Here is a 27,775-nt window from a genome sequence, read left to right as displayed (position 1 = left end):
TCAAGCATTTCAATAAAAAGTTATTAAATTTATTGATTCAAAACGAACATAATACTAAATGGTAGGTACATTAAATTTAATAACATAACAGAATAATAATGAGCATTCAGGAACTTTATAGCAATGTATTTTCTGTAATTGTTTCATATTGACTTTTTGTGCGTCATATTAAATTTTGAGGGCGATTTGTTAGTCAGAACTTACCGCCTGCCGATGCGTAGAGAAAAGCCCGTCAACGGTGCACCATTTTTGTTTGGCGATAGTAAACGTTGAACTTATAGTCGTCATATTTCCAGATTTTTATCGAATCAATGCGACGAGCGTGCGGAACCACGAATCGTTTAACGAGTAATCGCGTAAGCTCGGCGACGGTGTGCGTTTCGTTTGAATGTGGTAAACATGCCGATTACCGAGGTAATGTTTCAGGAAGAAAATAACAAAAAGTTCGTTGGAAAGAAATTTAGGGAGCACAACGAGCGTATTGAACCCGAACGCAAAAGCGTAATGACTGGCAGGTTACCTCGACTTACCGCGCGACCCACTATTTGTGACTGCGCGCAACCGACTACCAAGGGCCTGCGTCATGCGTGTGAAGTGTCTTTATATATTTCGAGTACTGTGGGGGGTCGGTAGATCTATAAATACGCCGACGACGGGCGCCCGGTGGTTCCTTTCCCGTATGCTACACAAACGACCAACCCCGACCCCCCCCCCCACCCCAGTAAAAATTATATACATAATAGTTGAATAAATATATGCGATATAATAATAAATATATATTACCCATGGTTATATACGCGAATTAAAATATTACGATTTTATACGTTTATTTTTTTCATATTGTCAACGGAAGTTCATTTTATTCCGCGGGTTTAAATACTATTTCGTTACGGGGCGGAACTCGAATGTTTTACGCAGTATACTATGATTAATATTTTACGATTTTAAATTGGTTAATGAAACAAATCAAATACCTACAACTTAAAATACTCATAAATACAAATTATTGTATCATACAATATTAAAACATTATCCGAATACCTTCATACAAAGTTTTCTTTTATAATTTAAACTTTTTTATAACAAGAAAACAAATATTATTACAATTGATTTAAATCAAGCATAGAAAATATAATCGCTTATAAAAAAAAAAAAAATACACGAAATTATACTGATTATTGAATGCTGAAAAAAAATTAAATACTAGTTTATGTATAAGTCATAGAACTCATAAACATTTGGCATTTTTCCTAAACCCTAAGTAATAATAAAAAGAAAAACAAGCTATGAGCTATAACCAATGTCACCTTAGATATTTGTATTTATTTTTATTTAGAATACTGTAAAATGGTATATTCAATAAATTACTAAATGTTAGATATATTTTCTAAATAATTGAATATAAAATTGTGATTAGATAACTAATATTAAAAAATAAATAATTATGTTAAGCTTCCATGAAGCAATATTATAAATTAAATGTTGATAGATATATTTTAATGTATGTTTAATAGAAGTTATTTTTTTTAACTATTATTTGAAAAAATACTGTCAATATCTTAATCATTTCCATACATTATTTATCAAGTTTATTTTTAATCACATAAGGATATATAGAAAACCAAATTTCCATCAGGCTGTACCATGTTTTTTCATGAGTAATTAATAGTTGTTGTCATTAAAAACAATACTATTTTTAACGTAGCTGAGTTAGTTAATATTGAATAGATTTTATATCTATTATTACTAAAATATAATTGTAGATTGTAGTTAATGCTTATTAGAAATAAAAAACTTACCGTGCAGCAATTCCATTTTGTTGAATTTCTTGGACAAATATTCCAAGTTCTCCTTTTTCTTCACTTCTTAGGCCAACTACACTAAAACCCAAACTGCAACCTTCAGGTTTATAGAGCTGAAAAATATAATTATCATAATGTACCTATTTATGTATATCAATTATAAATTATAATATTTAAAAATGTAAAATAATTATTGAATTAATTTATGAATCGTCCTTTAAATTGATTAAAATTATAAAATATCAATAATTTTTAACACAAATTATAAATAATTGAATAATTAAAATAGTTAATAAGTTATAACTGTTAGGTATTTTAAGTTTAAAATGGAAGAGTGAAGTAGTACAAGAGTATACCACAAGATATACTAATTAACTTCTTATTAAAATTTTGAACACAGTATTGAAAAATCACAGAAAATATTCTGATTCAGAATATGAAATTATAAATAAATATTGACATCAAAATATTAACAGTAATGATAAAAATATATTTAAAAAAAAAAAAAAAAATGTTTTTATTTAATGTTGTCAAATTATGTAAAAAAATATTTTTAAAAATTTAAATATTTAAATAATAATAAATTTACAACAATAAATAAATTACCATCTATAATATGAATAATATAACTAAAATATTTATTGTTGAAATGAGTTATAAACTATTTTCTGCACAATTAAATATAAAGGTTTTTTAATTATTCTGTAAGACTTAAGAAGAATATTATTTCAATTTGATAAAATCTTTACTAAAATAAAATTATGTGTACTGAGTAGGAAAATCAAAAGTTATTCACATATTTTTCTAAAAAAATGAAATTCCTACTTGACCTTATTATATGCATTAACAAATAATTGTGTTTAAATTATAATTTAGTAATGTTAATATTAAGCATACTTGAACATTATGTATTTTACGTCCTCTAGATGCTTCTTCAACTGCTTTTTGAAATTCAACTGCATAAGATGGAGTTGTTATTGGTAGTAAAGTAGATGATATATCTTTTATTAAGGATTTACTTTCCTAAAATATAAAACAAAAAACTATAAATAAAGTTACATTAACATGAAAATATAATTTATGTATAAAAAAAAATTATTATTTATTTAAAACTAAATGAAATAATATTTGTAAATTCTATTATATACTCTATTCCAAATAAGAAACATACTAAGAGAACATTGATTTACCAAAAGTATGATGTAAGTATAATGTAAAATATAAATGTGCATACTGCATAAATCATGCCAAATTTAATTTTCAACTCTATTATAAAACTCCAAATTTTTATATCTACCCATTGGTAAATCCAAAGTTTGATTACAAAAATATTTCTACCCCAACCATATTTATAATTTCACTACATAATTCAAATTAATGATTTGAAAAAAAAAATTGAAAATATCAAATAAATAACACAAGTTATTTAATATTACAGGACCTCGTTTTAAATTTTATATAAATATATTAATACATATTAAATCTTAATTAAAAACTTAAAAAATTATTAAAAAAAAAAAAAATATTGAACTATTTTGACTGGAAATTATGTAAAAAAAAATATTTTCAAAAACATTAATTAAATTTGAAATAATGAATATTGTTCAGTAAAAAATTGGCCTGTATACATTGTATATTTAATCAATAACTTATATTATAATTATTATACATAAATTGTATACAATATATAAAATTATAAATATTAATTAAAATAATAAAAATAAACAAAAATGCACCTTTGATGAAGGAGAAGAACTTCCTGCAGATGAACTATTTGAAAGTTTAGGAACTCTTTGATCAGAATCTAAATCTTCTGGGACACTATGGTAAGGAGTAGAATCAGCTGGCAAACTCAATACTAATTGACCAGTAACAGGCGATATATCAAAATCAACTGGTAATAATGATGGATGTTCTTGAAGTTGACAACTCAATTCAGATACAGAATCCTATAATAATAAATTATTATAAAAATAAATTAATTGATTTAACAATAGAGATTATTTTTTACCTGAACAGATGCAATTGTTTTTATTATTGGGTTTTGAAATACTGATATTAAGAGTTGAAGATCATTATTGGTATTTGTTTTTAATTTATCATCACCTGATTCATTGACCAAAGATTTTATTTCAGTCAAAATAGACAATGCTGCAGACATATCTGTAAATTAAAAAAAAATTATAGATATAATGAAGGTAAATAAACTCTAATTTAAAAAGGTTTATACTAAATATAAACATTTATACTTCATAAATTATAATTTACAATCCATACTTGATTTTTAAAATAGAAAATTATCTTTAACTACATTTGAATTACCTGTATAAAGAGACATTTTAATAAAATAATCTATTTTTTCTTGATAGAATATGTAATTTAAATGATGCAATCCTGTAAACAAAATGTAATTTATAATTATTGTCAAAATATTTAATAAATTAATAAAAAAATATAATGATAACACACCTTAAATTTTAAATATATTGTTTAAAATAATGTGTGTATATATGAATTTAAAACGTATACATGCATAAATATATACAAAAAAAATTTATCTGGAAGCTATTAGAATAATATTTTTGTATAAAATATTTAAAATATATAATAAATATGAATAGTAAATACAAATAAATATAAGGTCTAAGTATTAAACTGAGATTTGTTTAGAAAAACAAAATACATAATTTATTACTATAACATAATATTACCAAGATAATAAGTAAAACTTACATTAGATTTTTGAATTCCCTAACTGGCTTTTAAAATAAGTAACAAGTAGCGTTAATCCAAATAAATTATAATTTATATGCTGTACCAGATTAATTTTAAAGAATCAGTTCATAATTTACTTAGACACCACATCTACATGTCTTGGCTGTCTTGCAAACATACTATAAAGCAAATTTATGTTCAGCACAATATAATTTACTAGCTTTAATAATTAAATGAACTAATCTATTTTTAAATTTAAAAATAAGAATATTATCAGTTTTTGTAATTGTTTTTTTTACAATATTTTAATTTTTAAGCGAGTTATGAGCATTTTCATTTAAAAATATTTTACTTTCATCTCATTAAGAAATTTAGATATTTAAAAAAAACCCATCATACAAGGATAGTATCTTATCTTTAATTTTACCTTAAACTTGGATATTAAAGCTAATAAGTAATGAGTAACATTATAATAACAACATTGATTCTGTAGAACATGTATCTGCTGTTGTGCATTTGTAGAATGGATATAACACATATAAATGTAGTGTCTTCTTAATAAATATTATATGTCATTAAATATGATTGTATAATACGCAATATATATATTGTATACCTACACTTTTCTATTCTATAATTTTGATATTTTAAATGAAAATTCTTTAAAATTTAAATTCAAAATTGTTTTACTTACTAGTTTATTGATAATTAATTAACAGCAGTTTTGAAATATACATAAGAACACTTATTTTTGATTAATTTCAGTTGACCAAATGTGTTAATTAATACAAAGCAATAAAGTAATAGGTATTCAATTATTTTCAATATTAACACATACGATTCAATGATTAGTAATATAATCTTACATAGAACATTAGCTTAATTTACTTAACAAATTAGAATGAATAACTACTAACGACTTATAAACGAATAGTAATTGGTAAAAATATACCTAATCAATAATTATTAATTAATAAATATTATGTTGAACTTGGACGATCGCGTCTTAAATATGATACTAGGATTATCTGAATGTTTCGTTCTGTTTCTGTTATGATAAAATGAAAATGTACTAAGCACAGAAGAATTTTAATGGATCTACAGTGTAGCCAAATTATGTTATAAGTTTTTCGCACATTTATTTTTTAATACGGGCGTATAAATTGTATAATATAATATTGTCTTATTGTCTCGGACATCTATATTCTAATATTCTATTATACTGTCTATGCTATACTAGATTTGTACATTCTTAAGCATTATTACTGACATTAGTGACATTATTATATTGTTATATTATTATAATATCATCATGTTAATATTGTCAAATTACTGTTTCTGTAAATATCTAAAGATAGCCTTCATAGGATAGGGATGTCATATTATAATAAAATTAAAAAATATATATATTTGTGTCTTATAGTGTTATAATTTATTGTAATAACTAAAATGATTTTATCTCTAGTTTACGTACATTTTTCTTTTCTTTTTTTTTAAAAAAGATTAAAAGCGATATTTTTATATAAAAACTAAAAAAATTATTTACATTGCTTTGGTGCAGTTACAGTCTATTTTCAGTTATGAAATAATGTTCTGGAGTTATAGGTACTTTAATATACAACTTGGAAAATTTAAAGTCACAATAGACAGTATAATTAAATTTTTATTGAGCAAACCCGAGTCTTTAGAGTACAAAGCTTATTTTTGATAAGCTTAATGTGTAATCCTTTGATAAGATATTTTATACTAATGTGTTATTATTCATTACTATTGTATAAACAAAACTCCTTTATATGTAATTGTATAAAAATTAAAAGTTATTGTTTATGGTACAATGTACACAATACTCTTTAAAATACATAAGATCCTCAAACCAAAGTCTTAAAAAAAAAAACATTTAAAAATTCCAAGAATAGGTACACAAATTCTATAGGTAGGTAGTATAGGTACTAAAGAATAAAAGAAAAATTATTGCTTGTAGATAATTTTATTAAGTAAGTACCTATATATCACAACAGTATTAAGAATTTTTTTTTTCATCCAGATAATTATACAGTCGGTATTGAATCATAAATATGTTTTGTTTTTTTAACCTACCAGATAAAAAAATTATAGATATATTCGAATTGGTCGCGAAGCTAACCTACCTTAAACTTATAGGCCGTATGATATTTTGACATTTTCCATTTCCCCTACCCGCTGGAAAAAATGTATTAAATTTTTTTTTTATTTTAACTATTTACTGGACACTATTACTTATTAGGTACATTAAAGTGATACCTAATATCTTATATCGGTATTTTGTAGTTAAAATGTAAATTGTGTCTAAAATATAAATATACTAAACTGAAAATTGTTTTTAGTTAATAAAAAAATATATTTTAGAAATTCGTATTATTGTTAAAGATTTTTTTTACATCATGATTATATTTTTTTGTTTATATATATATAGCTATAGGTATTTCATTAAAATAAAATACATGTTAAATTTTAATTTTTACATGTGTTAATTTAAAAAATAATAATACCTGTGGTTTATGTAATTATAAAAAAAAAATATTTTATTTTTACCGAACACTTTTTATCCTTACACTTCTATTTCATCAGACATTTTTTCCTGGGTTTTTAAGTAGATAACCAGATTACCACGCCACTGTTTTGTTTGTAACATACCTACCTACTCATACTATTTCTGAATACAAGTAAATTTCATTAATCTATAGCTTCGACTTTACAAAGTATTATTGCCAAGCCATGATTAATTGTTACTTATAAGTTATAAGTTATAACATGTTAGTAAGAGAGTTTGTAGAAATGATTAATCTTGTTTCGTTGATTTTATATTAAAAAAAAATCATTTTCACTACCTGTACATTTTATTGTAGTACCTATTGAATTATTGTTATATTTTATTACATAAACTTCTTACATTTATATACCTACGTATTTTTTGTCATTATAATGAATAATATGTTAAATAATTGTAAAGTAATTGTAAAATAGAAGACTTATATTTTTATAAGTACAAAACATATTTTAATTAGAAAATGTTTTAAATTATATAATATGCATAACTACATGAACAATAAAGAAAAAATACCAATCATTTTTTTTTTAATACATTAATTTGGTATATAAAGTATGATTTTAAGTTTATTTTTAGAATTTATAAATTAATATGCCTTTGATACACCTTCCTAAAATCAATTAAATCATGGACAGCGAAAAAACCTATCATATCTAGATCTAGTTTCTAGAACATCGCTTATAATTTATTTTGGATTTTCAATTTTAAATGCATAATATGTTTATGTATTTATTATGTAATACATATTTTAATTATTACTAAAATATAAAAATTTCTAGTACTTATTTATTTGACGCCTGACGGTACATAATGTAATTTTAAATGGAAAATCTATTATCATATTATATAGGTAGTTTTAATATGTGATATGTATAAATTTAAATTAAATATATTTTTTATAGTTAAATAATTACAAAATTTTAGGGAAGTCCCAAATTTATGTAACTTAATCAGCCTTCTTCCCTACACTAAATATAGCCCTGTATACATAAATGAAATTAAATTAATTTAGGATTTCTTATGTTCTATTCTCATGTTTAGCATGCTACATATTTTACTGGATATCTACATTATTACAATAATAATTAAATTGAAATAAAATATCATATTAATAGTATTGAATATACCTACAACAGAAAAAATATCACATAACTTGATAACATATTATTTTTAAATAAAAGTATACCTAAAAATTACAGGTTATCGAAATCAATTATGAATTACATATAGCAGATTATTTTATTATAGATATACTATTGTCTATACCGTCTATACTTAAAGCTATAATACATTTTTTTTTAATTTTATTTTAAAACAAACAATCTATAATTAAATTTACATTAAGCATGTATGCTGATGTATATAATAATTTGGCATACGACACGTGAAAAAAGAAGTCACGCAATAGCGACACTTTATAAAATAATTTTGTTTAATTTATAGAATTTTTTTTTTTTTCATTTAATTATGGTTGATATTACGACACCATCTTCTCTTTAGTCTGCGAGGAGGATTTCCAGGAATGGAGTCAAAATTTAGTGCTGATATTAGAGGATTTGGGTGGTTGGTTAGTCGTGAACGAAATCGTTTATAAAATAGTTTTGCAGTTTCGTCTACTGTGTTAATTCTTAAGTCGGTGTGAAGAGTGTGATTTGAGACATAGGATGGAGACTTTGTAATTATGCAAAGAGTTGTGGATTGGTAGGTTTGAATTTTGTTTGTATTTTATTTCTTGGCAGCCCCCCATAACTGGATACCATATGTCCATATGGGTATCAATAGAATTTTATAAATGAGTAGCTTTAATTTTATGTTCAGTTGAGAGTGTTTACCAATTAAGTAGGAGAGATATTTCAGTCTGGCGTTTAAGAGAATCCGTTTACTTTTAATATGGTGGGCCCAAGTTAGACATTGGCCTAGTATTAAGCCTAAATAGCGAGAGCTAGTAGCTTTAGGGATGACGTAATCATTTAAAGTGATAGGTGATACTATTATAAATAAGCATTAAATACTATATATATTATATATTTATACATATATCAGTACACAGGCGGAAATAGCGAGTGGCTATAGAAAGGCTAAGCCCCCTAAATTCTGTATAGCCTCCCTCCCAAATATTAATGACTATCGTCTGTCAGTCAATATTGTTTAAAATATTGACTTAAAAATATTTTAAGGTGTTTGGGATCGATTTTGACTTCAGCCCCCCCCCCCAAACTTCAAACACTATTTACGCCTATGTATTGGTATTTCAAAATCCCGTGTCAGTATGTCACCATATCACCCACCTTTCTTGTAAGTTTTATTATTGTTGCATAAAAATTAATATCCATTAACATAAAGTTTATTTTTATATACCTAATAAGTAAATTAATCTTCTTTGTATTTGTTATTGATTTAAAAAATGCAAATAAAAAATATTTGTAGTTTTGTAAGTTAATATTTTTGTTAAATGTACACAAAAAAATATACATATACTTATATAATAAATTAGTATATATATATATATAATATATATACCAATCTTTTAAAGTCACAGTTTTTATATATTCTGTCTAGGTTTTCGCATTTTTATATTTTATTTTTTAATAATTGGGTTGAACTCCAGTCTCCTATATATGTTTGGTTTATTTTCCCTTTCTATATTATTATTATTGAGAACATAACAGTACGATTTCTTATTAAAAAAAAAAATTACATTATTAAATTTTTCATAAATTAATTACTGATAAAAAACTAAATATGTCTTAATGTGTATATTATTATTTAATACATAACAACATTAAAAAAAAAACTATTAACAGATTTTCATTATTAACAATATTTGATACAGGTAGGTATACCTATTAATTACCTAATTGAATACAATATAAGATGGTAGTTTATTAAAAATGTTATGATATTGAATAGAAAGCTAGAATACGAATAAATAGACTTATTGGTATAAAATATGCGTTAACTATAAGTCTTTTATGATATTATACAAATATTAATAAACAAATAAATAAATATATATATATATAATACATTCCATAATATCTACTTGTTCTACTTACTCCCAAGTACAAATTCCCTATGTAATATTTATATAATTTAAATTTCTTAATAAAATATTTATCTATTTATAAATTATTTAGATGTTCAATGTCACGAGTAGAAGTGGCCCGATGATTCAGAGCTGTTATGTTTATCAAGCATTTTATTGCAATTCAATATACAGCTTTGCCTCATCTTGCCTCTTCCAACCCGCGAAAATCGTCTTTTAAACACTATTTTTCCGGCACCTCTGTAAAAGATTAGTTCTTTAAAATTACAAAACTAAGCAATAAAAATTAATAAAACTATTTTATATTTATATAATATTCACTGCTAACATAATAATATGGTAAAACCACTCACAACCATTCACCAAACACAACTGAACACTGTCACAGATATCTAAACATTAGTATAGGTAATTTTATACACCGCTGTAAAGGAACGTTTATATAAAGCGTTAATTTTAAAATTCAACTCTGTCGCCCAACATTCTATAATGGCACCCGTTTCCGTTACCAATCGTTTCGTATGCATACAGTGTCGTTTATAGTCTTAAAAAATATTTTTTTCTTCAACGACCAACCATCGTATAGTTTTTTATTATATTATTATCATGACTATAACTATAAAATATTTATCATACAAATATACAAGAAATTATTTACTTTAATATTTTAAATACCCATCTATAATGTGTACTTTTTCATGGTTAATATTTATTATTAAAACTAATTTATTACAATAATATATACTTTTAATGTATAGTTGTACAATTATGCATCCACAAGCCGACACCTTTAAAATAAAGTAATAGAAAAATGAAATTATATTTTATACATTTACTTTAGATAAAATACAAATGTCTATTATTATACACTAATAGTAAAATACAGTATACAATTAGTTATTATATCTCTCCAATACTATAAGTATTATTTACATTATGCTGTATCATTTATGTATAAATAATAATATATATAACCTATATAAACTATAAAGTATATGTTATGTATTTAATAATTATTATACTTTTGTAATACCAATACATTCTATAGTAATATGACTAATATGTACCTGTTCAATATTACTGTCATCAAATTCTGTATCTAAAACTCGATTTTGGTAACATAAAGTATTTGCGGCTTAGAAAAAAATAATATAATATTACATTGTATAGCCTATTAATCTATGTGAAATGTGAATTTAAAAAAGTTACTTATATAAGTTATAATTATAATTAAATCATTGTAATTTATATTAAATTATTTAACAAAAGTTATTAATTAGTATTTAGTAGGAAATAATTGAATACATTTTAATATTTTTACTTGTACATTTAAATAAAAGTATATAATTATTTACGATGTTGATCAAAAAATAAATTAATTAGCATAAGTAATTTTTTTATGGTATTCTGCATTAAAATTAAAATTCTTATTAAAAAATAACAAAAAATTCTAAAAATTCGATTTGAAAAAGTCAAGCAAAAAATTCTAGTACAATTTTTCGAATAGCGAGTAGGTACATACCACGTATACGATTATATTATATTACCTATAATATGTCATAGATTCATTAGTCACGTAGTGACGTAGGTATTAAATTACTATCAATTTTGTCATATTATTCACCTACCTATTTTCTAACTACAAAGTTGTTTACAATAGTTTACGATTTTGACGAATTTTGTCATGATTTTAACTTTATATACATTTAAAAATAAATTGTGTTTATGTATTTTTAATATTTTTTTTACAGATTTGATAAAAACTTATAAGGAATCTTGAATCAATTTTTTTTTAAATGCTGACAGAGCAAATAATTATTTATCAACATTTAACAAGCCTATAAATAATTTTAAAAAAGAAAAATTTTTTAAAATTATACCATGTATAAAAAATGATAATAAAAATAATTTGTGAAAATTTCAAGCATTTATAGTTATTTTATTTTTAAATTACATCAAAAAACAAAAATTATTCAAGACAAAATAGTTATTAAACAGATGAATACCCAACTACCTATTCTAAAAATTTTAAATTCAAATTGTTATAAAAAATTAATTTTACTTCCAGGTAGATTTTTTTATTAATACTAGTTACAAAAAATAAAGAATCTTTTATTAAATTTCAAGCATTTTTATATTTTTTATTGACATTTATAATAATAATAAAAATACTAAAAAAATTAAAAATCTTTAATTCTTATAAATAGCTCAAAAAAAGTTAAAATATTTGAAAATTATAATATAAACATTTGATGATTATTTTAAATTTCTACGATTATTCGTTTTTGAATTGTAACAAAATAAAGAAATAAATTAAGTTAAAAACTAATTTAGCGTAAAAATTCTAATTTTTCTTAGAATATTTGTTTGTGTTTTTTGGTTATAAAAAAAAATAAAATACTGGAAATTTTTAATTTTTTAAAAAATGCGTTAGTATAAAATAATATTATTCGTGGCCTCATTAAACTTGAAACTTAAACATATATTATTATACTTACAATAATATATTCAAAATATTTAGATTATTGTAATTTTAAAAATTTAAAAAGAGTTGCATATTTATGATTATTTTTATCACGAACCTATATACATCTTTCTACCACAAGTTTGTATATTAACTCAAGTCTTAAAGTTAACTTAAAGTTTATAATACGATGTGGTAATGTGGGATGTGGCTTAATTTAGGACAACATTGAGTCCATGTAACTAACAAGCAGTAAATTTATGGATCGCCACTACAAAAAGGTTGGGAAACACTGTCATAAACCATAGTATTGGGATAACTGATTTTTTTTACATCGAAAATTGGCGTCTACCTATAAAAAAATGTATTATATAGTAACTTATTTTACTATAGGGGTAAAATACAATTGATTGGATTATTTTTTGCCGAAAACATAGAACTTTTATTATTATTGATTATTTTATTAGGTAGTATATATTTATATTATATATTATTATTAACCCAATATTGTTCAGCAAATATTTTTAAAACAGAAATATACGTATTTATTAAAAAACTACTGTGGTAACATAAATGTATAATACACCATTATACATTTAGGATGTATCTGAGCACGTTCGATATAGGTTCAAAAAATTAATAGTATTATTACTATAAACATCACGTACCTACCATAGAACACATTATATACGGGTGGCAGAAGCCAAAAAACCGGATGATGATAGTCTGAAGCGGTTGGCGGGCACGGGCCACTGTCAAAATATTTTATCCGCACACTATTCAAACAATGGTTATAACTTATTACGTACGCGCCATAAATTATCAACGACCGAAGAAATGTATAAAGTTGGTTTATATAATATGTTTTTACTTAGTAACTACAGACACACAAATACGTAAAAATATTTGCCAACTTCCGTTTGAGGCGATTTATTTATATGTATACATATAACTGTCCAATACTTAGGTATATATTAGCTATGTATAATAAAACATGAATGAGTGCGTTAACCCCATGATCATAATTCATAAATCATTAGATTTTAAGTACAAGCAGTGCCATTTATTAAACCTATATTTGTCTCTATTAATATTATATTTTAATTTTTTTAAATACCTATACCTACTGGCTATATTTACAAGTGTCAAGTAATATATATAAAGGTTAGTTATAATTTATATATTATATTATTATATAGGATCTATTACCTAAGTACATGCCTATTTATGAAATTTACTTATTCTATATTTAAGGTATATTTTAATTTTAAATAAATTGCACACCTAATATTCTGCTATATTTGCCTATATATATTAATAATGAATTGACCTGCTTTTTCGTCAATTGGCCCTGATGTATAATGTATTTAGGATTTTGAATACGAAAGGATATGTGTTTATACAGAGCTTACTAACCCGAATGTGCTTTGTTTCCCTTGCCCCAAAGTGTTATTACTGTGATAAGTAATAACTGTAACATTATAAAAACAAAATATATTATTAAATCCATTAGATGCCCGACAGGTTAAGTATTTTTTGCTAAATTAAAACTATTTAGAAATATAAATTATATTTAACCATTACCTAGTTATTTTATTATAATATTTATACCTATAAATTTATTTCATTAATATTAGTGACATAAAATACAACTTGATGTTTTTATACTTAACTTTTCAATGACTTCATCCGATATAATTTTAATATTCCGATGACATAGTAACTAAAATAAGGAAAACCAATTTAGTCTTACTCAGTTACTCATGTGCGCATAAGTTATTGTCGGCTAGTTAAACTATAGTGGCTATTATGAATTATGATTAATAATTAAAAAATAGTCATTATTTTGTTTTCGAGTCTCGTAATTATTACAATTGTCGAAAAGGTAGCCTTAAAAAGGCTGTTTTTTCCGATATAGCCGGAAGATCATAAGACATTTGGCTGTCGGTTTGACGTTTCTTGCTGTTTCGTTTCGTGTTGTTAATTCTGAAATACACTACCTACTCACAGGAGACACCACTATAGAAAGTACAACACCACATTTTTATTATTTACTAACCGACCCGTCACAGCTTTGCCCGTGATTAGTTGTTTATTTTGCCTTCAGACAAATATTTTATTCAAATTTTGTGATCGGCAAGCAAATATAAAAAACGGTTAATGAAAACGTATTGAAATGTTTCTAACGGTATTAATGATGAATATATTTTTATTAAAAATGAATACAGATACAAAAGAAATGCTAATTAATCTGTTGTTGATAAAAAAATTTATAAAATTTCTGAGTATATAAAGTTTTTTGTTCTACCTCCTATTGAAATCAAAATTATTAGTTAAAACTCAAAACTATTATATTAATTTGTAGCTTATAATTTTGGCACTGTAATGACGAATAAAATAAAATTATGAATAATAGATCACTCGTAGGAATATTTGGAACAACTCTGTGAAAAAAAAAAAATGGAAAAATGATAAATAGTGTTGTCACAAAATGGGAACATAAAAAAGGCCTGTTCTTGCGAACCTCGCCAGAGAGGCCCCAAAAATTAGCTTATACCATTAATTATAGAATATACTATATATTGTATATATATAGTATATAATATATATAATATATAATATATATTATAAAATATTCTATAATCAATGCTTATACTATATGATAAAGCTGTAAGCGATTTTTTCATAAAGTAAACTCAATAACTATTGGTTCAATTTTGATCGGATTTTTTTTAATGTGTTCCTTATGATCACAAAAATGTCATAGGCATAAGTTTAGCCCGATAAAGTTAGTAAATAATTAGTTATTTAATATATTTTAAACTTGTAAATTGTGTATCTATATACAGTATAAAAACAAAAAATAAAATAAAATACATACTGTTAATATAGAAACCAATACACATACTTATTTTAAAGCTTTATTATTAATTATTTTTTTGTTTTTTTAATTTTTCAAGAACTATATACTTCTTTTTTTTTAGTTTTATAATTTTTTAAATGGTATCAAAACATTCAAAACCTTCAACAGACTGGAGGTATCACTGTAAATAATTCCAGGCAAATCAGTTTAGTAAACTATAGTTTTCTCGGTTAGCGTGGTCGTAGAAAACCCCTAACAATTGTATATAGCAGTAGAGATTTATCTACTTACAGTTACGTTTTTGTTTTTTTTTTAATACAGTCTTTTTGGCGATTATAGTCATCGTCTCATGATCTCACTTCAATGATATCGAGAACATTTGTCAGGTAATTATAATAATAATCAATATTAATATATTTTTCATTATTAAATATAAATAGGTACAAAGTTTTTCCGAAAATACATGGTATTTATTTGTTAAGATTAGGCCCATATTAAATCTTAAAAGGAGCTGAAGGTTGGAGCGTAGTATGTTAGGTATAAGGAGTAATACCAGGCCCGAATTAATATTATCGTAGGCTCCAATAGCGGCTCGTGAACACTTCCGTGAATCATTATTTCATTTATTCTGTGATAACACTATATCTATAACTCCGTATTCCGCGCCAAAATGAATGACGCCAATGGACATTAGGGTCTGTACACTTTATAAAAATTTTATATTATCTAATATCTATTGTTGTGGTCTGTTGAATGTAGATTCTAATTATGTACATTTTATTTATATTTAATTACATCGTCTAATTTAGTCATGAAGTTTGAAACATCGTCAATGCGAAAAATTTTTATAATCCATTATCCGTATGTTTGATTTTTGTACATACTTGGCTACAAACCATTGATTTTAATGGTTGGCTGTATTTATATAAGTTTATAATAATTATTAACTGTATATTCTATCCAGCAAGTCGAGTATAATACAGACCTATTTTATCGTTATATTGTACCTATATATTGACTTTGAATTTTCTTATTAAAGGTTAATAAAAGTTCATAAATTTACGTTTAATATTTGTTTAATATAATTATTATTATTTTGACTGCATAGGGTTTTTATCATCTATTAATTTACAATATTATCACTGTGAAAATGACATCAAATGAAACAGAAGATGAAAATAGAAGAAATCTCAACTATGATGACTTAGATGTGTATGGTAAACTAGAAGTTAAACTCGCAGCACGTAATAAAATAACGTGTCATAAAGATATCAATCTACCCTGTGCACTTGTTGAAGACACAGATCTTTCTGATATTTTGGATAATATTCCTTCAGTAAGACCCAATAAACATTTGGAGGATAATGCACAAACTGTTAGTTCATTAATCGATAATATTCGCCAAGTGAAACGTACTTCAGGTATAAATATTTGAAATTAAAATTGTTTTATACAATTATAATTAATATAAATACTTATCTACTAATCTTATATTTTTATATAATAGAATTGGAAATGAATTTTACTATCAATGAAGAAAAAGACGAAGATGATGAAATAAGTCAAGCCATTACACAAATTCGCCAGCAGTCTGAAAAACTTATTAAAAGAATTATACATGCTCAAGTTGATTTTAATGAATTTTTAAGTTCAACAGACAGTCCAGAAAACAGAGAGTATTTAAAAGACCATTTAAAAATAATAGAAAAAACTTGTAAATTTGATAGAGGTATAGAATCAGTGATTCGTTGCAACAAAGATACATTAGAAAAACATATTGACAAAAGCTTGAAAATTGAAAATATTGAAGAATTTAAAAAGTAAGTATAATATGTAATTATTTTATAAAGAATTATATTAATCAACATTTTATTTAACTATATTTTTGAAAAATATATGATTATTTAGGATAATTTTAAAAATATAAAATATATTCGATATTATATAATATAATTTTTTTTATATTGTATACAATTTACTGAGAAATTTTGTAGAATATAAAATAATAGATTGTGTTAAAATAAGTGGCTGGGATGTAAGTCTTTTAAAAGTTTGCATGTTATGTTTGTTAAAATACCTCATTTAATATGTATATTACTTAAGTTGAGATAATTATCAGTTAATCGATTTCATTAACTATTTTTTTTTTTTATACTAAATATTTACAATCTATACCAAAACATATTAAACAAATTTGATAAAAAAAATATAAGTACTTACACAAAAATAAAAATAATACATAAGTAGTAGTGAAAGTAGTGATTTTCCTAGAAAAATAACATCTAATAAATCAACCTTATTAACAACAGTAATTAATTATTAAAATTAATTTTTTATAAGAAAAAGAATTTCTAATGGTTTTTTTAAATTCAAACTTATTTATTTGGTTATCAAAGAGTAGTTATTGTGAGACTTGAATTTAATGTATTTCAGCAAGATGTAATTTTGTATGAAAATTTATTTATTTACTAAACTTGTTTTGATCATAAAATAATGCATTTGATATTTTAACAGTTTATAATTTATTATTTACAATAAATTTTATTATATTTTAAATAATATTTCTCAAAATAATTTTTCTTTTCTTTTTATTAAAACAAAATGTATTTTAAATTTATGGGAGTTTATATAAAAAAAAATAAGTTGATTGGACTACTAAATTAATTATCTAATACATAACAGTAAAAAAATTAAAACTCGTTTCTTGATTAAAATTTACTTATTTTAACTTAATAAATAAAATTGTTAATTAAAGTTTTCTATCTTGTCTGGTGTCACTGTTGATAGTTTTAGTTATATTTCAACCCAAAGTGTTATGTGATTAAATTTAACTTTCAAACTTATTTATTATACCATATTGTAAATATATTTTTTTGAAAAAAAAAACTTGTTAAAGTTGCTTAATTAACTATGATATAATTTTTTAATTCATTGTTTTCAATTTATAAATATGCAATTAAATAAACTATTAAAATAACATTGCTTGTACAATATTAAATTAAATGTTGATAATTAATTTTAACTATAATATCATGTTTCACTATTTATATTTTTTTATTATTTGATATAAAATTATGTAGATTTAAGTCAAATGACACTTTTTTATGTTATACAGCAAGTTTCCGGGTTTTTATATTTAGTATAAATTTATATTTTAAAGTATAATTTCTTTATATGAATATTTTTGCATTTTTTTCTATTATTTCTAAGAATTAAATCAAATTTAAAGTTTTCAACTATTTTTTCAGTGCATACAATGAATTGGCCCAAGGGATAATATCTACTATTTATGACTCCGGTGTGAAAACATCTAAAAATCATGAACATTTATTAGCTATTAAACAATATAATAAATGTACTCAAGGAGGATTAGTTGGAGAAGATTTGGTAATTAAAACGTTAGATCCATTTACAAAACAACCAATCACCAAACCAGTACGGAACAAAATTTGCACTCATATATATGATCAAGAATCAATCAATAAAATGTTCCTAAATAAACAGTTTATATCATGTCCATACATGGGATGTTCAAACAAACATTTTACAAAAGCTAATCTAGATCTTTCCATGATAAGTGATTAATTTGTGTTATTATTTTTAACTAATGGATGTAAAAAAAGTTGAGACTTGTTCAGTCAGTATGACTATGATAATAATTTATGATAATTACTTTTTACACTTTAATTTATTTATACATTGTACATATCTAATTTAAAAAATATAGATATATTGTACACAATCACAAAAAAAAAAAAAAATTGTACATCTCATAAATGTAAATTTCATAATATTATATTTAATGATTTTAGTTAGCATTTTCTTTTGGTATTAAAAATTATTTAAATATACTATTACATTAAATATGTTGTTTTAAATTTTTATTTAATTAAAATTCTAAGTAAAAGTTCCAATAATACATCTTAAAATCACCAACATTTTTCTATTTGACAAAAAAAAAAAGACCAGGTAATGATATGGATTAAATTAATAAATGGTAAATAGTTATAAAAATTTAAAAATAGTAATACTCAGATTAAAGTGCTATTAATAATAAAAATAAAAACATTTTAAGTAAAGCTTAGGTGCCCATACACATTATACAGTTTATAGCAGCAGTTCTCAAACTTTTTTTCCGCGGTGCCCTGCTGTATATAACATGAAAAATATAACAAAAAAGTACTCATTGAGAACCAATGAAATGTAGACCACGGTGCCCTCAGAAAGTGCTCGCGGTGTCCCTAGGGACACCGCGGTGCACAGTTTGGGAACCACTGATTTATAGAATTATATCTACCATAGTTAATGTTGTGGAATGGGACAACAAAAGAAGAATTAGACCTGGTTGAATGAAAATATCTATTATTATAAAAAACACTTAAAGACAGAAGAAAACAACATTACTTAAATTGTTTTTTCATACTAAATTTCAAATATATACAACTATAATTTATAATTATGCTTGTTTGATTATAGAATTATTAACATTTTAAATTCTGTTACTGAATTATTACATATTCTTAAGATATCTTTAGTTAATAGTAATATTGAGTTATTAATTTAATATTAGTAAATAATACTTCAATAAATATATATTTTCAAAATGTAGTTTGCTTATAATTTTTATATTACAGTAAGTTTATTAAAATTTAAAAATTTTTTCTTAAAAACCTTACATTACTTAAGAAATTAATATTTTATAATTACCATTTATTGATAATTTTTATTAAATTTTTTTTTTAGTTTTGTACAAATATAGGAAGACAAAGTTTGAAATTCAATATTTATTAATTTATTATCAAACCAATAATAAATACAATACAACTTTCTAAGTATGATGTTAAAATTTATGATTTACTTTTATTTTAGTTAATAATGTACATTAAAATAAAAGTATCATTCATACATCCATTTTAAGTTATAAGCAGACTAAAATATCAGTCTTGACAAATTAAATCATTTGTATACTATCTTAATTTTATGCCTAAAATTTTTGTAGCATTAGTTTCAATCAATTTGTGTACTTCATTCACTTCTGCTTGAGTCAATGTTTTTTCTAAATGTCTATAAACTATGCGATAACAATGGCTTACATTTCCAGTTTTTGGATGTGTAAATTGGTCAATTAGTTTTACTTGTTCAATTAACGGACCTCCACAGTTTCCAACAAGTTCATAAAAATCATTGGAACAGAAAGGTTTTTCCTTAGGTAACCAAAAACTAATATCATTTATACATTGAGGGTATATGCTAATTGGTTTATATTTCATTCGTCCATCTTTAGGTAGATTTTGAAACTGGTTGAGAAATCCTGAATCTTTAGACCAAAATAAACGTATGTCTGGTATAGAATAAAATGGCATTGCTAAACGTTCTAATCCAAGACCAAATGCCCAACCAATTCGGTTGCCAGCTCCAGAATTTTTTAAAATTTCATGTCGAATAACTCCACATCCTAAAGCTTCAATCCACTGACCATTGTAGTTAATTTCTAATTCAAATGATGGATGTGTAAATGGAAAATATTCAGATACCCACCTGTATTCAATTTCTTCACCAAATACTTTTTTAATCATTGCGACTAATGTATTTTTTAAATGATTGGTAACAATATTATTGGCCTCTATTGAATAAACGCCTTGTTTTTCATTATTTGAATTATTTTTGTCATTATCAAATACATTAACATTACTTCCATTTATTAATTCTAGTTCATTTGGAGTAAATATATGCACACCGTCAGCTTGATGAAATACAGGATAGTGAGTGGCGTCAATTTCATCTCTTCTATAAACATCACCGAATATCACAAAATTATCCAAACCCATTTTAATCAATTCAGATTGGTGGGCAGTACAATGTGCACGAAGCATGTGAGTTTTATTCAAATAATAGCTATCAGTTTTGTTTCTACTTGGATGATCTTTGGGCACAAGCAACGAATCAAAATTTTCATTTGTTGTCACGACAGGGCTAATTTCATTGTAAATAGAAAAAATTGGATTGCCCGTTCGTCCTCTGAAATGATCGTAGAAAAAATTGACTAAACGTTGTTTGAATAAGTTGAGAGGGTGGCCAATACGATTGTGATTGTTAATACCAATAAAAGATAATATTTTTGGAGTAACATTCGTATACTCGTCTCTAATGTAAGATTTACCATCAACTACCACAGACTTTGAAGCGGAGCAACTTATATTCGAGTAAGTTGCTTCTATCGTGTAACCGATACGAACCTTAAAGTATCGAAAAAAGTACACTCGGGTATTAAATTGTTGTTTGAACATGTTGATATTGTTTTTCTTAAAAAATCTTTTTATTAAATAAAATTTAATTCAAAACTAAAAATTATCGTTAATTTAGAATGATAAAAGTTATTAAAAAATGTAGACATTGAGAATTATTGAGAAAAGAGAAATACATATTTAATGAATTTAAGCAATATTTATAAATTATTACAGCAATAAATAATAAATAATAATCATAACTCGCGGTTATCCGAGAAAAGATAAGGTCGTTCCATAATCTATTCTGTGATAATATCACAAAAGATTATTCTACATAATATGATTATGATATAAATTATAAGTTATTATTACTTAATAGTTAATACTTATTAACATTATTAGAAATCACACAAATATAAAATTAATAAACTGAAAAACTTTTAAATCGTTATAGAATCCACAACAGTGTGTACGTTTCTTCTAAGATCGTGATTTCAATCATGGTTTTATACTTTAATGATTTTATTTTTGATATTGTTGATCACGGTATTTACTAATATTTAATCTAATTTATGGGTAATAAACTCAAAAGGGTTGGAAACTGCTGATTTAAACATTATATGACCTGGCCCCTGACTTTTGAGGCAACATTAAACTTCTTCCCTCTTAAAAAATTAGCAATTAGCATTACTTACAATTATATGGTAATCGAATTACCTATAACTGATCCTTATGTAATGCGTTTTTTTTTTCATCATAAAGCAATAAAAAATCTCGAAAATGCAGATAGATTTTTTAAGATGTTAGAATTTTGAAAATGTTCAACAAAATCGCGAAAACTTGCAGATTATTTTGTAGCTTGAAATTCATAACAATTTCCTTTTTTATCAAAGATTTTAAAATGTACCTAATGTAAGTTTTTCTAATAATTTAAAAAAAGTTACCCACTATAATAAGACTATATAGAAGTGTACAGGCGTCAGGCATATCACTTTTAATTTTTTTTATTCTATGCTATCGGTATGGTTTAATTAAAAGTTATTAATAGAGGACTGAAGAAGTAAATGTACTATTACTTTTTCGTACCTACTATGTACTGCGAAAACATTCCTGTAGAGTCGTTGGTTTCAATTTCAAAATGAAAAAACGTACCTACTATTCCTTATTAATTGTCTGTGGTGTATAGTACATACACATTTATTTATTTAGCAAACCTAAGTGAATAGAGTAAATTAACTATATTCTATAATGAATGATGATACTAGTATACTCTTAGATCATAGTATTCTGTATTAATGATTTAAGAACATACTATAATAATTAATAATTAATTATACATTCTATACAATATTTTATCTTTTATAGTGTTCAACAACTTTTTTCTGTCCATGAAATAGTTAGTGTAAATGATAAGAATTATCATAATAACAATACATTAAATTCTGATGGCCGTTAATTTAGAAATTTTCAAGTTTAAATGGGTAAAAATAAAATTAATAGTTTATAAGGTTGTTGTTATATTATATTAAAATGGCCGATGTGAATACAGAAAATGTATTTCCATATGAAAAAACTTTATTGAATACTATTGTGAAAAATGCTAAAGAGACTAAGGTAAAAACAATGTTTAATGTTAAATATATCCTATATAGTGTTCAATATTTTGGTAGATTTATATTATATATTATAGAAAACGTATACATAAATTTAAACTGAATGGTGATGTCTATATGATATAACAGAATTAAACTTAACATTTTTAAAGTATCTTACTTAAAACGTCTTAATTTTAGCATCCAGAAATAAGTGACTTCAATGTTATTAAACCAATCAGTAGAGGAGCTTATGGGTAAGACTATATTTTATCATGTAGGCTATTCTGCAGATTTTATCTGATTTAATCTGAATTTGTTATCTACTTTTTTTTACATTTTAATCAACTTATTTTTTTTCGAACTTAGAAAAGTTTATTTAGGTCACAAGAAGAACAATTTGGAGCAAATGTATGCTATAAAAGTTATGAAAAAAACTGATATGATAAATAAAAATATGATAACACAAGGTAATTTTTTATAATATTTACAAGACATAAGTAATTATAGTTTCATTATATTTTATTATTATTTATTGCAGTTGTTAATGAAAGAAATGCTTTAGCATTAGCGAATAGTCCATTTTGTGTTAAACTGTTCTATTCATTACAGACATCAAGCTGTATTTATTTGGTAATTAAAAAAATATATCATTCATTTTTTCATTAAAATTATTGTTCAAAAATGTATTATCATTTATCATTTATAATAAATTATGTTGTTATAAATATCTTTATATTTAAAAACAGTGAAACTGTAACTATATTATATTATAGAAGTTTACTGTTATGTGAAACTGTAACTATATTATATTATAGAAGTTTACTGTTATATTTTATTATTTAATTTTGTTTATATTATTGAAGGTTATGGAGTATATGGTTGGTGGTGATGTTAAATCACTGTTAAGTGTCATGGGTTATTTTCCAGAAGATGTAGCAACATTTTATATTGCTGAAGTTGCATTAGCCTTGCAGTATCTTCACAGGTAGTCTATTGCTGATAAATTATAATGATGAAAATTTATATTAGACTTTATCGTTGTATAAATAACAATAAAATATGCAATGTAATATATCAATATGTTCTATAAATCATTTTATAAAAAAATTATTTTAAGTTTAATTTTATAAAAAAAATTTAAAGTATTTATTATTATAATTTTCAAACTTTCCTAACACTATTATATTTTAAGAACTATAATTAACTAATAACTAAATACAGCTATTTATTAAAGTTTGATTTCTTGAAACATTAATTAAATATGTTTTAAATATATATCTTTTAGTAATCAATATATTATTATTTTTATTTGTATTCCAGTCATGGTATTGTACATAGAGACTTAAAACCTGATAATATGTTAATATCTGGTCATGGCCACATTAAATTAACTGATTTTGGTCTTAGTCGCATTACAATTCATCGAGGTAAATAGCATTAATATTATATATTACAATAGATAATATAATTCATTTTGAAATATTTTTAGATTTGGAAATAACAGATTTTATAAATAATTCTCCGAATGTTCCTACTAGAACTCCGGGTCAATTACTATCTTTAACGTCACATTTTTCATTTGTAAGTAGAAATAACCTTTTTTACACATACAAATTAATAAATAATCTCATTAATTTAAGAGAATGGTTATAAAATGGTTTAAAAATAATTAATTGTTTGTTTTTCAAATAGGGTTCAAATGAGAAAACTTTTGCCAGCAGTGTTAGTATGGGACTTAATATGGATTTGGATGAAGATGATTATAATAGTAGTCATGTGTCAGGAATTGTACCATTTCAATCAGCTAACAATACAATAGAAGGAACTACATTTTATACCTGTCAAAATTGTAGTCTTTCTACAGATTGTGGATGTTGTATAAATGATAAGGATAAAATTCACGATACACCACGTTCTACAAAAAATTTTAGGTAGGTACGTTTAGAATTAGTTTTTTTGTCATCAAACTTTAAGTTTAGAGTTCCTTATATTTTATAAATTAAAAATTGGATTTACATTATTTTTTTAAATTGCAAAAATTGCAATAATTTACCTCCCTTAATTAAATTATGCTGTATCAATGTTGCTATCAAATTTTTAATTAGTGTAGTGCGGGGAGGTAAAAAGATACTTGATTTAATTGTTGATATAATTTAGGATCTAAATATTTGAACTATGATATAACATCTAATGTACAGTGATTAAAAATTTAATTGTTCAATTATTGTCTGTTTACACATGCAATATACCTGCCAACATTTAAGTTGTAAAATACTAAATAACATGTTACATAAACACAAACAATTGAAAGGGAGGGAGGTTGTATAGTTCCTTTTCTTCTATTGGTATGCTACTGAGTGGTATTGAAACTTAAAGCTTGAAAAATTATATTATACTCCAATGACCAATATTAATATTAAAATGTACAAGATTGGCTCAAACTTTTATATATTTTTAAGATTTTTGTTTTAGTAATGTTTACAATGTTATTTTTATTAAAAAAAAAAAATGTTGGTTCTATACAGCTGAATATAAATCTATTTCAAGCTTGAATCGAAGTGATAAATCTTTAGTTATTTTAGTATACACTTAACTTCTGGCTAAAATATATTTTCAATACAATTTCATGTTCTTTTATAAGTTATGGTAGTATTTTCATATATTTAAACACATGTATTTCTCCACAAGTTTTTAATTCCCTGTGTCAGTAAACATTCAACTTATAGTTTACTGGAATACTAAATATAATTTTGGATTTAAAGTTTTGCATGTTCTATGTATTTGTTTAAATTTATTATTTATTATAATTTATGTTGAGTTCAAATAAAATCATAAAATAATATTAATTTCATTTAAAGTAAAAGATTCAAATCATCTGGTTCTGATTCCTCAAGAAAATACAGACGAAGAATATTACCACTCAGAGATTTAGAAGGTAATACATTAAACAGTTGTGGTCTTACTCAACAAATTAAACAAGTGGATTTGTCAAGTATTGGATCTAATACATCAAGCTCAGCCATTAAAAGTGTTATGAAATTGAAGTAAAGTTATCTAGAAAAATTTATTTTTCAAACTAAACATATTAACAAATATTTAATAAATTTAATTTAGAGCTGAAGAAAGATTAAGTAGTGGCCGTGTTGTGATATCTACTCCAGTACAATGTTCTCGTAAACGTTCTTATGGAGACACGCCAAAAACAATGAAAAATACTAGATTTTGTTTGCCTACTCCTACAAAATCGCCTTCTTTTTTAAAAGGCTCTCATATGGTGAAAATAAAATATAACATGAATTATTATTTTATCAATATTATTTTAGATATTAATTACAGGAAGAATTAATTATGAGCCCAATTGCAACCCCATATTTACCAAAGTTAACTCCATATCGAACTCCAAAATCATTAAGGAAAGGAAAAAGAGCGAGTGATGGTAGAATATTAGGAACACCATATTATTTAGCTCCAGAGTTAATTCAAGGGGTAGAACATGGTAATTATATTAGTATTTATTGTTAATAAAAATCATGATTAAAATTTCTAATTTGCCAAATAAATGTATGATGTAGGTTCTGGTGTTGATTGGTGGGCATTGGGTGTTTGTCTTTATGAATTTATGACAGGAGTTGTTCCATTTGAAGGTGAAACAGTACAAGAAATATTTGAAGATATTCTCAGGCGTGGTAATTTTCAAAGTATATATTTTATATAGGATTTCTTATAAATATAAACTTTAATTTTCAGAATTAGAATGGCCATCTGGAGATCAAACTTTATCTAGAGAAGCAATGGAAGCAATCGATAATTTGATGGCAATAGATCAAAATAAAAGATATTCAGGTTCAGAGTTAAGATCTTCTACAGAATTATTTTCAAATATTGATTGGGATAATCTTTTAAATGAAGTGCCTCCATTTGTCCCTACACCTGTTAGCATAGATGATACATCGTATTTTTTAGCACGAAATGAACAACAAAATATCCAATTATCAAATATAGATTTAGGATAAATCAACAATACTTTTCAATAACCTTTAATTTTATTTATACTTTTTAACGTTGAAATTAAAATTAATTTTCAGTATCAACTAATACATTTTTTTATTTTGTTCATTTGCACATCTTTTTTATTATGGAAACTAAGTCATATTTTGTTTATACACATTTTAATTTCTCACATTAGTTATTAGTATAAATAAAAATACATTTTTAATATCTATTAAAATATTTTGTTTTTAAATTTTTTATACAAGTTATCAGTATAAATAAAAAATAATTTTTGATTACTATTCAAATACCAATGTTCTTTCCAACTTAGTTTTTAGTTATAACATATATTCTATACCAATAAATTAAAAATGTAATATAGTTATAGTATATATATATAGTACTTAGTATTATATCAATATATATAGTACTTAGTATTATATCAATATATATTTTACTAAAATTCAAATTAAATTTATATTAATG

At 23.8% G+C, this 27,775-nt stretch overlaps 4 protein-coding genes across 8 annotated transcripts in view; 2 read left to right on the top strand and 2 right to left on the bottom strand.

Moving 5' to 3' along the window:
* The window catches only part of LOC112597660 (multiple PDZ domain protein-like), a 60,031-nt gene extending 55,870 nt beyond the window's left edge, over positions 1–4,161 (bottom strand). For all 4 annotated transcript variants that reach the window (XM_025343793.1, XM_025343794.1, XM_025343795.1 and 1 more), the window contains exons 1-5: positions 4,125–4,161; positions 3,814–3,965; positions 3,539–3,751; positions 2,700–2,825; positions 1,800–1,915 (exon numbers count right to left, since the gene is read on the bottom strand). In XM_025343793.1, coding sequence (XP_025199578.1) covers positions 1,800–1,915; positions 2,700–2,825; positions 3,539–3,751; positions 3,814–3,965; positions 4,125–4,140 — 623 coding nt within the window. In that variant the 5' untranslated portion in view covers positions 4,141–4,161. The remainder of the gene's footprint in view (positions 1–1,799; positions 1,916–2,699; positions 2,826–3,538; positions 3,752–3,813; positions 3,966–4,124) is intronic.
* Positions 4,162–15,713: 11,552 nt separating this feature from the next.
* Positions 15,714–19,178, top strand: LOC112597681 (E3 SUMO-protein ligase NSE2-like). Of its 2 annotated transcripts, none has more exons than XM_025343842.1 (4): positions 15,714–15,863; positions 16,586–16,898; positions 16,985–17,297; positions 18,726–19,178. In XM_025343842.1, exons 2-4 carry the CDS (start codon positions 16,628–16,630, stop codon positions 19,060–19,062), a joined length of 921 nt encoding a protein of 306 aa, XP_025199627.1. In that variant the 5' UTR covers positions 15,714–15,863; positions 16,586–16,627; the 3' UTR covers positions 19,063–19,178. The 2 variants fall into 2 exon arrangements, with proteins under 2 accessions (XP_025199627.1, XP_025199628.1); XM_025343843.1 differs by lacking the exon at positions 15,714–15,863 and adding an exon at positions 16,138–16,516.
* A 1,183-nt stretch (positions 19,179–20,361) lies between these two features.
* Positions 20,362–21,941, bottom strand: LOC112597680 (probable phenylalanine--tRNA ligase, mitochondrial). Its single transcript, XM_025343841.1, has one exon. It carries the CDS (start codon positions 21,762–21,764, stop codon positions 20,445–20,447), a length of 1,320 nt encoding a protein of 439 aa, XP_025199626.1. The 5' UTR covers positions 21,765–21,941; the 3' UTR covers positions 20,362–20,444.
* Positions 21,942–23,167: 1,226 nt separating this feature from the next.
* Positions 23,168–27,358, top strand: LOC112597679 (serine/threonine-protein kinase greatwall). Its single transcript, XM_025343839.1, has 13 exons — positions 23,168–23,318; positions 23,498–23,553; positions 23,666–23,766; positions 23,838–23,929; positions 24,163–24,284; positions 24,620–24,726; positions 24,789–24,880; positions 24,992–25,230; positions 26,158–26,343; positions 26,414–26,573; positions 26,636–26,795; positions 26,872–26,985; positions 27,047–27,358. The coding sequence occupies exons 1-13, from the start codon at positions 23,235–23,237 to the stop codon at positions 27,310–27,312; spliced, it is 1,779 nt and encodes a 592-aa protein (XP_025199624.1). The 5' UTR covers positions 23,168–23,234; the 3' UTR covers positions 27,313–27,358.
* Positions 27,359–27,775: the final 417 nt, after the last annotated feature.

This window comes from Melanaphis sacchari, unplaced genomic scaffold, assembly GCF_002803265.2.
Source record: "Melanaphis sacchari strain LSU unplaced genomic scaffold, SCAv2.0 Contig43_pilon_pilon, whole genome shotgun sequence".
Lineage (NCBI taxonomy): Eukaryota > Metazoa > Arthropoda > Insecta > Hemiptera > Aphididae > Melanaphis > Melanaphis sacchari.
This window is presented reverse-complemented; position numbering and strand designations above follow the sequence as displayed.